The sequence below is a fragment of the Salmo salar genome, chromosome ssa04 (genome assembly GCF_905237065.1).
Source record: "Salmo salar chromosome ssa04, Ssal_v3.1, whole genome shotgun sequence".
NCBI lineage: Eukaryota > Metazoa > Chordata > Actinopteri > Salmoniformes > Salmonidae > Salmo > Salmo salar.
Genome location: NC_059445.1, coordinates 29,361,297 through 29,376,791, shown reverse-complemented (window position 1 = coordinate 29,376,791; position 15,495 = coordinate 29,361,297). Strand labels below are relative to the sequence as shown.

At 42.4% G+C, this 15,495-nt stretch overlaps 1 protein-coding gene across 1 annotated transcript in view; it reads left to right on the top strand.

The window, feature by feature from the left end:
- Nucleotides 1–10,079: 10,079 nt before the first annotated feature.
- Nucleotides 10,080–15,495, top strand: part of LOC106602720 (storkhead-box protein 2) — a 63,810-nt gene continuing 58,394 nt past the window's right edge. Inside the window, exon 1 of the mRNA XM_014195533.2 lies at nt 10,080–11,177. Within this exon, the coding sequence (XP_014051008.1) occupies nt 10,856–11,177 (322 nt within the window). The 5' untranslated portion in view covers nt 10,080–10,855. The remainder of the gene's footprint in view (nt 11,178–15,495) is intronic.

The window sequence follows — 15,495 nt, the reverse complement described above, 5'->3', positions numbered from 1 at the left end:
TGTCTTGTGGGGTATGCATAGGTGTCCGAGCTGTGTGCCAGTCGATTAGACAGACAGCTCGGTGCATTCAACATGTCAATACCTCTCATAAATAAAAGTAGTGATAAAGTCAATCTCTCCTCCTCCTTCAGCCAGGAGAGATTGACATGCATATTATTAATATTAGCTCTCTGTGTACATCCAAGGGCCAGCCGTGCTGCCCTGTTTTGAGCTAATTGCAATTTTCCTAAGTCTTTTTCGTGGCACTTGGACAGTAGGGCGAGTTGAAGTGCGTCGTACTTGAGCCTCAAGTCCATAACATACAGTTTTAAGTGGTTGCTAAAATGGTATATGGTCAAGCCTCCGACTGACTGCGCCTTTGCACACATGCCTACATTTATTCATAATTTGTGCCACCGCAAGGGAGAGAAACCACCATTTACCTACCGATAGACTGCTAAAGCCTACATATTTATTTAGTTTGTCTTTCTATCTTTTTCATGGGTTTTTGTAGCAAATAAATACAAAATTCATATTTAGAAATTACTTTTTTGGAATTACATTTACTTTTGATACTGAAGTATGTTTAAAACCAAATACTTTTAGACTTTTACTCAAGTAGTATTTTAATGGGTCACTTTCACTTGAGTCATTTCCTATTAAGGTATCTTTCCTTTTACTCAAGTATGACAATTGGGTACTTTTTACACCACTAGCTCCATGTATTCTGTGCTGCTCCCCCAGGCTACGGCAGCACTCGGCTACATCTCTGTTAAATTCGCAAGTGTTATCTCACCGGAGAAAGCATCCAATCAAGCAAAAGAGCTCTCCTCTATCTTACTATATGGAGCCTATGTATCTGATGCTGTGTGGCCAAAAAGAGTATGACATGCCTGTCACGTCCTGACCATAGTAAGTTGTTATTTTCTATAGTAGAGTGGTCAGGGCGTGACAGGGGTTGTTTTGGGTTGTTGTTCTATGTTTTCTATTTCTATGTTTAAGTTCTAGTTTTTCTATTTCTATGTTGGGATTGTATGGGTTGATCTCTAATTGGAGGCAGCTGATCCACATTGCCTCTGATTAGAGATCATATTTAAGTAGGGGTTTTTCGCTTCTGGTTTGGTGGGTTATTATCTTTTGAGTAGTGTGTTTTCCGCTCTGCGTCACAGTTTGTTGTTTTTGTATATTAAGTGTATTGCATTCAGTTTCACGTTTAATAAATATGTGGAACTACGAACACGCTGCATTTTGGTCTGCTCCTTCAAACAGCCGTGACAATGCCGTTCTCTTTTTGTCCAGACAGCATCAGATACATGGGCTACACATACTATGACAGAGGGGCGCTGTTTCGCTTGCTCGGATGCTTTATGTGAGATCGATATGTCTTTATGTTGGCATGCGTTTCAGGCAAATAAATTATCAATGTTTAAATATTTTATTTGGACGGGTAAGAAGGTATGGTAGGGTGGGCCAGGCCCCCTAAGGCCCATGTTTGTGATGGCACTGATCTTCTCCGGGTCCGGCTCTATACCAGCTGTGCTGATTTTGCGTCCCAAGAACAGGACCTCTGATTGTGCAAAGGTGCATTTTTCATTGAGTGTCATGCCAACCTTCTGGATGTTTATTTAAATTTATTCAAACAGGGAAATCCGAATGAGACCAAGGCCTCCTGTACAAGGGAGTCCTGCACACAATCATAAACAGTCACAGTAGTTACAATTCCAACACAATAAAAACATGCAATTTAAGAAAAGTAACTTACAAAACACGATCATGAAAAACAAACATTCCTCAGTAAAAAAGCCATCAACCAGCCATTTGAACTGCCCTAGCGGCACCAAAACATCCAACTTTAGAGAGTTCTGGAGATCGTTCCACATGTAAGGTGCAAAATAACTAAACACAGATTTTCCAGATCTACAGTACCTACCTAACTCAGTGGAGCATTTTGCATCATCGTGATGATGTGGCCAGTGACACTTTGCTTCTTTAAAGTCCAATATCTTGAAAACTTGACTGCTGACATGCAAAACATTTTGGGACTGTATCAAAAGTGATGACAAAATGACCAAAATATATTTTGAGTGCTCTGCTCTACAGCCCAATATCGCTGTGACATCTTGGGAAGAGTGCTTGAACCAGGGAGTAGATCAGCGTGGGGCAACTCAGCTGGTATGGCACCCACATCCATGGCGATACACTGGACAGCGGCAAGTGAGTCAGTACTGCCATCTTTAGCACTTGAAGATCTGTATGGATTGTGTACGTGTGCCATTCAGAATGGGCAAGACAAAATATATAAGTACCTTTGAACGGGGTATGGTAGTAGGTGTCAGGCGCACTGGTTTGTGTCAAGAACTGCAACGCTGCAGGGTTTTTCATGCTCAAAAGTTTCCCGTGTATATCAAGAATGGTTCACCACCCAAAGGACATCTAGCCAACTTGACACAACTGTGGGAAGCATTAGAGTCAACATGGGCCAGCATCCCTGTGGAACGCTTTTGACACCTTGTGCCCTGACAAATTAAGGAGGTTCAAAGGGAAAGGGGGGGGGGGTGCAACTCAATAATAGGAAGGTGTTCTTAATGTTTTGTACACTCAGTGTACAGTTCTGTGTGGACTCTTTTGGCTTATTAGTGGATTTCTTAATGCTTGTCTGTCCTCGAGGTTCAGAATTTTTCAGTAGTATTCCAAATTGATAAAACCCATTATGAGCTCCTGACTCATGGTTTGTTTAATCCTCTTGAAACTACGAAGGAAGATGTGTGTCCCCCAATCCTGTACTATGTTGTTCTTTGTAGTCTTCCAGGAGATATTAGGTGAATCACTTCAATGCAGGTGTTCAAAGCAGGTACTCAATGCAGGAATAAAAAAAAGTATAATAATCTTCTGGCTCTAGACTTTGTTGATGGCAAAAAGTCTAATTTCTTATCCGGTTTCAACATTGAAGTTCAAAATATCTATACAGAACAAAAATATAAACACAACATGTAAACACAACAATTTCAAAGATTTTACTGAGCTACAGTTCATATAAGGAAATCAGTCAATTGAAATAAATTCATTAGGCCCTAATCAATGGATTTCACACGACTGGGCATGGTTGCAGCCACTGGGGAGCCAGGCCCAGCCAATCAGAATGACTTTTTCCCCACAAAAGGGCTTTATTACAGACAGAAATAGAAATACTCCTCAGCAGGTTTAGACAGTCCAGCAAGTTAAGGAAGTCAGCAGCCATAGAGCACTTGGGTGAGTCAACATGGATGTTAACGTCTACAAAAATTACAATGTTAGAGAGGGTGGGGCATATAGAGGTTGTTAGTTCAGAAAAACTCAGAGATAAAAGTCTTCGGGGATTTGGTTGTTTACATTTAAAAGCACGGCACTCAAAAGACTGAAAATCAGCAACAGCCAGTGGGTTTAAAATGAAGCAGTCTCTTTGTAAAACAACAAGGCCTACACTGTGACCATGGCTGCGCAGCTTTTTTTTAATACATTTGTATCCAGGCACAGCTGCTTCATTAACATGGTAAAAAAAAGTAACCTTCTCTGTGCCATGTTTCAGTGAGGCAGTTCATGTCAAAGTCATTGTCATAGATAAACTCATACGGACATTTAACCCAATCCATCTGAATCAGTGTCTTGCCACGTTTGTGTTGTTTCCCAATCTACTCTGTCACTCTCTCTCCCCTCTTCTCTCTGTATCAGATGGTAGGGACCAAGACAGAATATATTACAAATCATATTTGTGCTTTAGAGCCAACTAACACTGTTTATTGCTCTTCCTGCTAAGTATCTTGTCATGAGTGATTGGCTGATATCTAACTGTAGTCTGATGGAGTGAGCCAAACCATAATCTGTAGAGTTCTGAATTGTTTCTCTCCCCCTAAATGTTTTTGCTGCAAGGGATATAGCCTTACATGTATTTCCTTCTCCAAAGTGTATCTAATGCAAGGGCCACTAGAGGAAGATGTTGTATAATGTAATTTGTATGAGATGCACCACGTCAATAGAACTGAAAGGTCTTATGGAGAAAGGAAAGGATGTATATGACAATGAATGAGCAATAGTGTTTGAGTTTATTATCAAGTCAGCATAGTCAGAATAGCTTCCCAGTTCCATGCAGAGCACCAGTGTAATGTATGGTAACCTTTGTTGGATATTGAAAAAGACATAGGTCATGGCGTGGAAAGCCAAGCTATTCATGCAGCACGACCAGAAAGCCAAACAAGACTATCAGGACCATGAAGACCACCTAACCAGTCAGACCCATAGTCAGCACCTAACTGGTCAGGACAATGGGCAGTGCCTAACTAGTCAAGACCAACGACAGCACCTAATTAGTCAGGGCCATGGACAGCGCCTAGTCAGTCAGGACCAGAATACCTAACCCAAGACCTCACCTAGCTATAGGTGTGTGTGTGTGTGTGTGTGTGTGTGTGTGTGTGTGTGTGTGTGTGTGTGTGTGTGTGTGTGTGTGTGTGTGTGTGTGTGTGTGTGTGTGTCTCTCACAATGCCTCCTCATGCATGTCAAACAAATGTCCGTCAAGGGAGAAACATTCCAGAGCTTTATTCAGAGGTAGCTTGATCCTAATGTTCACTAAGTGTATATCATTATTCCCTCCTTAAATCTTGTTTCAAAACAGCACACATTTTCAATTAGATGAATTATGTTAGATCAGATAATAACAACAGTTACGAATGTTTAGTTACAGTATGTCTGATTTAAACATAAAATCTGGTGCAAACCTATTGACCATCAACGCAAAAAAACATCAGTGTTTCCCAACAGTACATATTTTTGTTGTGGCCCCAGAAAAGGAGCACTCTAAAAAGGAACACGATCAGGTTCCACAGAACTAGTATAAACAAACAAAACACTGAAAAACTGACATTCTCTATTTCCTGTTGAGAACACAATGGCATTCCTGCTCTGAATGAGAGTCCCCTTCTTTTTTTCTTTTTTTTGGTAGTGGCAGTCCCACTCCTCACATCTTTGTTTTGTTTATTGGAACGATAGATATAGAGAGGAGAGAGTGTGCTCAAATAGTGGCGGTATATGTGTTCTGGATGCAGTGGCTTAGACCGTTAGACCACCGTTAGACCGCTACACTATGAGAGTCCTTCTCTTACAATGATAAACGCTTTGGGACGTAGTGAAAAGTGCTATATAAATGCAATGCAATCCAATTGTATCATCTATGAGTTTCACCTAAATAAATAAATGTTATTATACAGTATATTGCTATTGTATTTATTACAGACAGACTCTCCCTCTTTAAATATGTCTGTAAAACACTGTATTAAATACTCTCAACCTTTGAAATAAAGCCTACCCCTTGAATACTTTTTGAATACTTTCTACCTGAATGCCAGTAGCAAGTACTTCTTTCTAACTGTGGTCATGATGTGAAATATTGTTATATTGTTTAGAATTTCTAGGATAATAACCAATAGTGAACCAGGAATAAGCAGTTGCTTGAATGGAGAGTGTATGGGTTGGCCTGGCACTCTGACAGTAAATAAGTAACTATTGTTTCAAACACCATTTTTGAACATGTTCTATTTTTCAAAATTTTCTCTCAAGGAATTCAATTCCCTCAAATATAAAGGCATTATTTCTGTAGTGCTGCAGATATTTCAGCATTTTAGATTTACCTTTTTTGCTTTAGACCAGGTAGATGGAATTGCTATTAATTATGGCCTGCCACTACTAATATTGATACATTTGCTCAGTTGAGTGATTTATTTTTAATTGCATAATGGAGTTGTGTGTTTTGTAATTCCACAAGAGGAATATGCCTACTATTCCTTAGTTCACTTGTGTAGACCTACAAAACTGCTTAACTATGCAAGCAATAAGCCTACAGTAGCCTAGCCTACTAAGTAAACATAATTACTAGCCTACATAGACTACACCAACCAGGTTTCTGTAAGGTTCTGTATTTATTTTCTTAGTCAACCTTGTGTTCTGTTTTGTTGTGTTCTTGAACGTAGCCCTGTTTCTTTGTGTTCTTGACCGTAGTCCTGTCTTTTACTTTTGTTCATTGATTTCACCTGTGTTAGTTACTCACCTGGTCTCATCAGCTCCTTATTTAGTTCAGTTCATTCTGTTTGTGCCTTTGTGAGCTATTGTTCGTTTTGACTCTACAAAGCCTTTTCCTAGCTCGTATGTGAGGACCTGTTATGGCCTTCAGTTCTAGTTTTGATTCACCTGCCTGTTTGCCTACCTGTGTATGACCATTGCCTGCCTATGACCACGTTTCCTGCCTTCTGTAAAGGCAAAATAAACACCTGCCACGCTCTGCCGAGTATGCCCTCGAGTTCCGCACCATGGCCGCAGGGAGTGGATGGAGTGAGGCTGCTTTACTTACCGTCTACCGAAGAGGACTCAACAAGGAGCTTCAGGCGGAGCTGGCCTGTAGAGGTGACCTGGAACTACATTGATGAAACACTCAAACGGTTTCATTCGTCCTTCTTCCCTGGCTGCGTTCAGCTTCTCCTTTGGAAAAAAAGACGGTGGTCTCCGTCCATATATTGATTACCGTTCCCTGAATGACGTCACGGTCAAGAACCGTTTCCCTCTGATCCCAGCAACCCTTGAACAAGTGGGCCGCGCCAACATCTATACAAAACTCGACCTGCGAAGTGCATATAACCTTGTCCGTATGCGTGAAGGCGACGAATGGAAGACGGCCTTTATCACCGCACGAGGGCACTACGAATACCTGGCAGTGGATGCCTCCGAAGTAGGAGCCATACTCTCTCAGCAGGTGGGAACACCTCCCAAATCACATCCCTGTGCCTTCTTCTCCAGGAAGTTTTCCTCTGCTGAGAGGAACTACGATGTGGGGAACAGAACTCCTCGCCATCAAGCTGGCCCTCGAGGAGTGGTGCCACTAGTTGGAGGGGGCACAACATCCCTTTCTAATCCTAACAGATCATCGTAATCTGGAATATATCAGAGGGGCCAAGAGGTTAAACTCCAGTCAAGCCCGCTGGGCTCTCCAAATGCTTCCATTTTCATGTTACTTACATCCCTGGAAAGAAAAACGTAAAAGCTGATGCTCTCTCCCGCCAGTCTGACCTTCCGACCAGTAACTCAGACCCTACACCCATTCTTCCTTCCTCTTGCATTATGGGACCGGTACAGTGGGAGGTTCACTCTGCCATACAAAAAGCCCTAACTTCAGACCCGGCTCCTCCTGAGACACGAGCTGGGAAGAGTTACGTACCAGCAGCTGTTAGACCCCAACTGATGCAATGGTATCACATCCTTGGGGTCAGGACGGGCATTACACAAACCACCGAACTTCTAGCCCGGAAGTTCTGGTGGTCCTCACTGGCATCCGACGTAAGGGATTACGTACTCTCCTGTCCAGTCTACGCCCAAACCAAAAGCCCTCGTCATCTCCCTTCCGGTAAGATTCAATCTTTGCCAATCCCTCACAGACCCTGGTCCCACATAGCTGTTGACTTCATCACAGACCTTCCTGAATCCTCTGGTAACGCCACCATCCTTGTCATAGTAGACCGTTTTTAAAAAATGTGTCTGGTTCCTCATTTACCTAACGCCATGGAATTGGCTGAGTGTGTGTTCCGTCTGTATGGGATTCTGGAGGACATTGTCTCTGACTGTGGGCCCCAGTGTGGTGGGCCTTCTGTGACCGACTGGGGGTCATCCTCAGCCTCTCCTCTGGGTACCATCCCCAGACCAACGGGCAGACGGAACGCCTGAACCAAGAAATAGAGAAGTACCTCCGCCAACAATGTTCTGCCTCTCCACATGACTGGAGTCGGTATATGGCCTGGACCGAATACGCTCAGAACTCACTCATGCATTCATCCCTCCGCCTTACTCCGTTTCAGTGTGTACTTGTTTACCAACCCCCCATGTTTCCCTGGGAGGCGGAGCCTGGTACTGTCCCAGCTTTCGACGACTGGTTTCGACGGAGTGAGTGGGTATGGGAGACCGCTCACTGTCATCTGCAGGAAGCCTCTAATACCCAGAAAAGCTTTGCTGACAGACGCCGCCGACCTACGCCACTCTTTCACCCCGGACAGCATGTGTGGCTCTCTACCAGAGACATCCGCCTCCCCTGCAAAAAGTTCTGTCCTCGCTTCATTGGTCCCTTCAAGATAACCCATCGCATCAACCCTGTCACGTACCGCCTCCAGTTACCCCGTCAGTATAAAATCTCCTCATCCTTCCATGTCTCTGTTAAAACCGGTCACCTACAGTCCTCTTCATCCTCCAGTCTCAACCCGCAGTGCGCCCCCACCGTTGGACATCGGAGAGGAACCTGCCTACGCCATTCAGGCCATCCTTGATTCCAAATGCCTGAGGGGCCGCATCCACTATCTAGTGGACTGGGAAGGTTATGGGCATCCCCGACCAGGACATCCTCGACCCAGAGATGATTCAGGCATTCCACCGTAACACCCCCCTCGCCCCCCCGAACAGACCCACTGGACATCAGCCTCGACACAGAATGTCGGGTCAGTCCACGACCTTGTCGAACCAGCCTGCCGGACCTCGCCTCCGAGGTAGGCGGCCTCATCTGCTCCCCCGCCCGCTCCACCCTCTGGTGCCGTTGGGTCGTCAGGAGCCTCCCTTGGGGAGTGGGGGGTACTGAAAGGTTCTGTTTATTTTCTTAGTCAACCTTGTTCTGTTTCTTTGTGTTCTTGAACGTAGCCCTGTCTTTCATTTTTGTTCATTTATTTAACCTGTGTTAGTTACTCACCTGGTCTCATGAGCTCCTTTAGTTCAGTTCATTCTGTTTGTGCCTTTTGGGCGGTATTGTTCATTTTGACTCTACTAAGCCTTTTCCTAGCTCGTTTGTGAGAACCTGTTATAGCCTTCAGTCCTAGTTTTGATTCACCTGCCTGTTTGCCTACCTGTGTATGACCATTGCCTGCCTATGACCACGTTTCCTGCCTTCTGCGAAGGCAAAATAAACACCTGCCGCGCTCTGTGCGTGAATCTACACCTCTTTCTCTCTGAGTGTCCATTACAGTTTCAGAGCATTTCATATTATTCTGTATGTAAATCTGAGACACTCCATTTTGTATAATATCTTACGTATTAATTTGTGGATGTCCATCCATTTCATATGTTATGAATTGCAGTTAATACAGTATGTTATGAATTAGCAAAACGTTTATGTTATGAATTCCAATTTGCTGTGGCTAACATTAGGAGTGGGTAACAGGTGCACTCTCTCGCTTTAATAGCTGGGTGCTCTGCCATATGACAATAACCATGCAATGAAACCCCAAGTTCAAGAAACATTGGAAACTTTAAAAAAAACAAAAAAAACAAGGACAATCATGTCCCCTCCTTTTCATCTTTTTATTTTCAGCTGGACAGGCTAATGCATTTCGGCAGTTATGCCTTCATCAGAACAACGGATATTTCACCAGATGTATAAATGTGAAGCATCCAGTTGCCGTTTTCACTCACTACCAAATATGGTGATGAGAGGAAAACCAGTGGGAGAAGATGAAGCAAAATGGATTTTGGCTGACATTCTGCAAAAAAATGTACCGCTGAAACATTTAATCTTCATACAATTTAATGTTTCCAAAACTACAATCATTAACAGAGTGGACTGTGTTTTTTCCTTTTGTAGACTTTACCCTTTGCCAAAGTTTCTAAAGGCATTGTTTAGGAGTGCAAGGACGAATTGTGTTATTGCACACTTCACAGAGTAGGCGTTCCCTAACAGAAATATGCAAATAAAGGCTAGAATGCATTAATAGGATCTCACTAGCTCATTTTTGGTTGTACCCACCTTCTTGCTTGTTCTGCCCACTATGATTAATTTACTCCCATTTGAAAACGACAGGCTCTGGTCTTTCTTGGGTTAGTTATAAAAATCGTTGCTTCTATTTTATGTAACCATACGAAACGTAACATATCATACTAATTTGAGTGTCCGTCCTGGATTTACATATACTATGTTACGTCTAGTCTGAGACCAGTCTGCCTACACAGGTAGTCTATAGTTCCATCGCCTGTCATTTGACTGTCAAATATTTTTATTTTCACCTGTTGCAATACCCGGTATGGAGCTCGTGATGTTCAGAGGGTTGGCTGTAGGTGGAGTTACGGTCAAATATTGGGTGGTCTTGTTCCTCTTCGATTAGGCTTCTATCTTCTCAAAGAACTGAGGGTTTGACTGTGAATGGTATACAGTAGGCTATATGTCAGGCGTTTTACACACAGAAGAAAATGTAACCCAGTTTGGATTATTTCTTCCTTTTTGGATGAATGCGGAGACATGGTGCGCCCTCATTGAAAGGGAGGCTGCCTTTGCGCACCAAATGAAGTCATGAACAGCAGAACGATGATGTCATCGCCTGCACTTGCAGCTATATTCCCTATGCACTGATCGATCGACGTACACACACAGCTGAGGGGTTCTCACCGTTTGCGAAAGTAATACGGATAGCCTTCCTTGGGAAGTGGGCCATGGAATAATCGGTTCACCTATTTTCTTCTAAAGGCTATATGTGAAAGCTTGGTTTCGAGAGTTCATTTGTCTGTTAAATTGGTATGCTACTGTCGCCTGATAAAAACGTTTGACATGTTAAGATTCGTTTTTGGATACAGATAGCGGGAACATTTATTGTAGTAATAGGCTATAGCCTACATTTCCATTTTGCGTGATGCAGATCAAATGTGTGCTGTCAGGTTTATTGTGTCGTAGCCTACAGTTTTCAATAGGCCTAAATCAAGATTGAAACATCAAGAAGATGTGCTCTTTTTGGAAATATATCAAAGTACGGAATAAAACATACTGTAAAACATGCTGCTCTGAGAAATTGGACGTTGGTATCATTCATGGTGTCGCGGAGAGCGAAGCACTGAGACATGGATAAGTTTCTGCAGATCGCGCCTCACTCCCTGGCCATAGTGCTGTCTCGGGTTGGCGCCGAGGAGTCCCCCGCGATAACCGACAAGCTCCAGCAACATCACACGGGCTACGAGATATTTGCAGACTTCAAAGCTGTCAACATGCAGCACTTCTGGAATAAGAAAGTGACCGATGCGATATCGGAGACTTTTTTCCTAGGCTGGATTGACGAGGATGTCCTGCTGATCCAAGGGAAGGAACACCACCTCGAGGTGCTCAGAGCGGGATGGACGAGGCGGGCCCTCAAACCGCCCGGAGGTTTCGAGATCAAGTGCATCGGTAAGACTGTACTCAATCAATCCTATAGGCTATCTGTGATTATCATCATAATGCCATCCAGGCAGGTTGTTGTCACTTGTTTGTTTTGTTTATTGAGTAGCCTAAGGTACGTTTCAGGTCATCTGAACACTGTGGTGGTCCACTCTGCACAATAGGATAGTGTGCCGCAACTTTAATGAATAACAGTAGGCCTTTCCCACTGGGCACACACTGGTTGAATCAACGTTGTTACCACGTAATTTCAATGTAATCACAGTGAACCAACGTAGAATAGGCGTCGAATTGACATCTGTGCGCATTGGGTTGTGATCAAATGGAATGTGTGAGACTCATGGCGCCCAGGAGGAGTAATGGGAGAACCCTGAGGCCAGCAGAAGAGTAAAAATACATGTTAATTTATAGCCCTTCCTGTGGTTTCCTTAATTCCCACTTTCCTCACCATTGTTCTGCTAGTAAGGGAAATATGTGTGGGACTTTGGAGTTTCTCTTGAAATTAGTGGGATCTGTTTGTTTTTCAGGTAAACAATCAGAGCAGTAGAGATGCAAGTGTGGCTAGAGCGAGTGGTGTGTGTATGTGTATGCCATGAAGTTTGGGGACATGTGAAGTTGAACCGAGGTGGTTGTCTAGTGCAGAAAACTTCAGGGTCGCTCACTCATAACTGCTTTGAAAGTTTTAACAAAATCTGCTTTCAGGGAGAGTAGACTATTTGTGTGTTTTTTTTAAATGTACTGTAAGCAAGAAATCACATACCTATTGAGAAACACCATTGCTTTGTGAAGAGACCAAGTTCAGGACCATGTAAACATCTCTCTATCTCTCTCTCTCTTTCTGCCACATCAACAATTTCAAAAGGATGGGAAAGTTGCAAAACAGTCAAATATTTATTGAGAAAAAGTTTCTAACAAGGGGAGATTCTGTGCTAATTTGTCCATGGAGAGGGGTACCATGCCCTCCTTGACCCTACCACCAAAGTAGCCAGCACTGATAAGATTTGGTATGTTTCCCTGATAGCTAATAAATAACCACAGATGAATACAGTCTCTAATCTAATGAGGGCTCTATATTAATGCTCATGCAAGCTGCTAGTGCTACTAGTCTTGCTTGGCCAGCACAGTGCTGAACATACAACATATGTGGAAAACTCTGTCTGCTGACCCATCTTTCATCTGACAAAACACAGTCATACTGTATCAGGTTCATGTCTTACTGAGTGCTGGAAGTTGAATTCATATTCACAACAGTCAATAATCACATGCACATTGACTTGACTAAAAGGTGAGGAAATAGAGCTTTTGAAATTGAAAACAATGGTTGGCTCTGGATAGCAAAGTTCAGAGTCACAAGTTGGTCAAACCTATTAAGTTTGTTTGGTTGGAGAAAGCTGGTCTGATACTCCCATGTCTAGAGAAACTAAGGTGGGGCTTAGAATCACTGGCAGATTCCAGAATTTTCCACATATTTCTAATTCCAATGTTAGGCCATTCTATTCTGTATGTGGCTCTGTTGGACATTTTCTGATAATGTTGTGTGGGTGGGCTATACTTCAGCCCGCAATCCGTATCACAGTCAGTACTTTCTTCTGCATAAACCTCTCCCATAGATGTGTGGGATGGCCATGGTTACTTAGACTAGCTAGAAGTTTAGGAAAGTTGTTTCTGTTTACTTGGGATACATGTATATTACATTTACATTACATTACATTATGTAATATTATAATGTATATCTGAGGTCTGCTTGTTCCTTTCCATTCTGAACACGTACAGCATGCTAGTAGATACCCACAGACTTCCAGTCACTGCGCTGACGCTAGTTAGCATTGGCTCGCAAAACTCCCTCTAACTTCCTTCATACTGGGCACAGAGATTTAAAAATGGTATCCACAAGACTCTTGGGAAGTAGATCATTTTTAATCATTGCCAAAATCCTGAAATATCCCTTTAACGAGGGTTTTCTCACTTGCCAGAGTCTGTTTTTGTTTTTGTCTGTTTTTGTTAGGTGCAATTGTGAACAATAGTCATGTCAGACATCAAATAAATCTAATAGGCCATTAATAATTCACTGCAGATCAAGGATAAATTGTCCGGCGATGTGGCTAGATGTCCATGCACTCGACATTTGAAGGTCTGAAGACCAAAGGGCTTAGGTTGATCAAGCCATGTGGGGTGGGCTTTGCCATTTGTAGAAGATGGAAAATCACATAAATTATTGTTCTTACATTTTCGCTTTAACGAGACAAAACTTTAAATGTATATTTGATGCCAACAGACAATTGTGTTTGTCATATGGTATTTGGCTTATTATAACTTGCTGTAGGGTTGGGATGTCTTCAGTCCTGAACAATGTCCGGAATTGGTAAGCTACTGATTACTGAACAACTAAATACCACCCAAGGGGATGTTGTGTTTCTTTGAATATCAAAGCTCTTGCATGTAATCGGATTTGTGAATTGCAGCATCCGGCAGCAAAGTTTTTTGCTATTAGGTGTGTGCATCCGTTGACAGTAGCCCCTTCTTCCCCATCATGTCATTGTGGTAGTCACTGAGTAACGAGGGGGGTATTGGAGGCAGCTGCTCCATGTGCATACCCACTGGGCACAGATGTCAATTCCACGTTGGTTCAACGTTATTTCATTGAAACGACTTGGAAACCACGTTGATTCAACTAGTGTGTGCCCAGTGGGTAGGTACCCTTCATTCACCGACTATTTATCTGGCCCAATTTGACAGAGGTAGTGGAAGAATGTTGTCCTTGGTTTTCTCAAGGTTAAAACCCACACACACCCATTGAATTGAGGAAGGAAAGGCGCATCCCACCTCAGCAGGAAAGCCCATAGCAGCTGTGACTGTGGGGTCTATTCGTTTAAACTCTAACCGGTTAATTCAAAAACAACATCCAAAACAAAATGTCCATTCCTGTACTCAACGAAACAATGTTTTCGCATTGAAACCAAAATAAAACTATTGCAAGTGGATTGGAACATGCTTTTTCTCGCTATGCGGAAAAGGCTGTTTTTTTACTTGTACCGGAAACCTGGTTACTAGTTTAATTGAATGAAAGCCCTTTGTTTCCATTTGCGGGCTTTTAACAAAGGGGCTACGAGAAGTGTCCCATGCAGGAAGGAAAGTAGAGGGTCTGTTCAGGAAAGGAACCATGCTAAACACTGAATCACTCTCCCCGATGGAAGGAAGAGGAGGGGCCTGGAAGAGAGAATTGGGGGAAACGATAGACGTCACAGAAATTATTCTGGCAGTATATCCCAGATGGTAACAGGAATGACTCTGACTGTATTTCCAAAAGGGTGACAGGAATAACTCTGACTGTGTTTCCCAAGTGGTGGGTCGGGGCCCCACTGATGCGTTGAGAGTAATTCCTCTCTATGGTTGCAACTTAAGACTGGATACCGGCCAGAAACATGTTTAATTACTTGGCGGTCGTGATGGAGGAAAAAACTTTTGAAATATATTTTTTAAGTAGGATACTTTATTTAGCACTGTCTTTTTCTACAGATTTGTGTTTACTTGGTGGGTCACAATAATATAACAAAACCTTTGGATGGGTCACACAATGCCAAGCTTTTTGTCGCCTGCTTCTCATTACTCTATCATTTGTATTCATATTTATTAGGGATCCCCATTAGCTGCTGCGAACACATTAAAGCACTTACATTACATATAAAACAAAAGATAAAACAGTACATTATTACACCACTACATACATATCTACAATACAAAATGTATAATACCACCATACACCAATATTACAATGTATGCGTGTGTCTTTACCTTTGTGTGTGTCTCTTCACAGTTCCTTCGCTGTTCCATAAGGTCTATTTTTTCAGTGGTGGAAAAAGTAAGCAATTGTCATATTTGAGTAAAAATAAAGTTACCTTAGTAGAAAATGACTCAAGTAAAAGTGAAAGTCACCCAGTAAAATACTTCTTGAGTAAAAGTCTATTTGGTTTTAATTATACGTAAGTTTTATTATACTCAAATCACTTCAAATTCCTTATATTAAGCAAACCAGATGGTGCCATTTTCTTGTTTTTTATTTATTTATGGAAAGCCAGTGGCACACTCCAACTCTCAGACATAATTTATAAATGAAGCATTTGTGTTTAGTGTGTCCGCCAGATCAGAGGCAGTAGAGATGATAATTGTGTGAATTGGAACCTTTTTCTGTCCTGCTAAACATTCAAAATGTAACGAGTACTTTTGGGTGTCAGGGAAAATGTATGGAATGTAGTGAAGTAAAAGTAGTCCAAAATATAAATAGTAAAGTACACATACCCCCCAAAACTACTTAAGTATTACTTTAAAG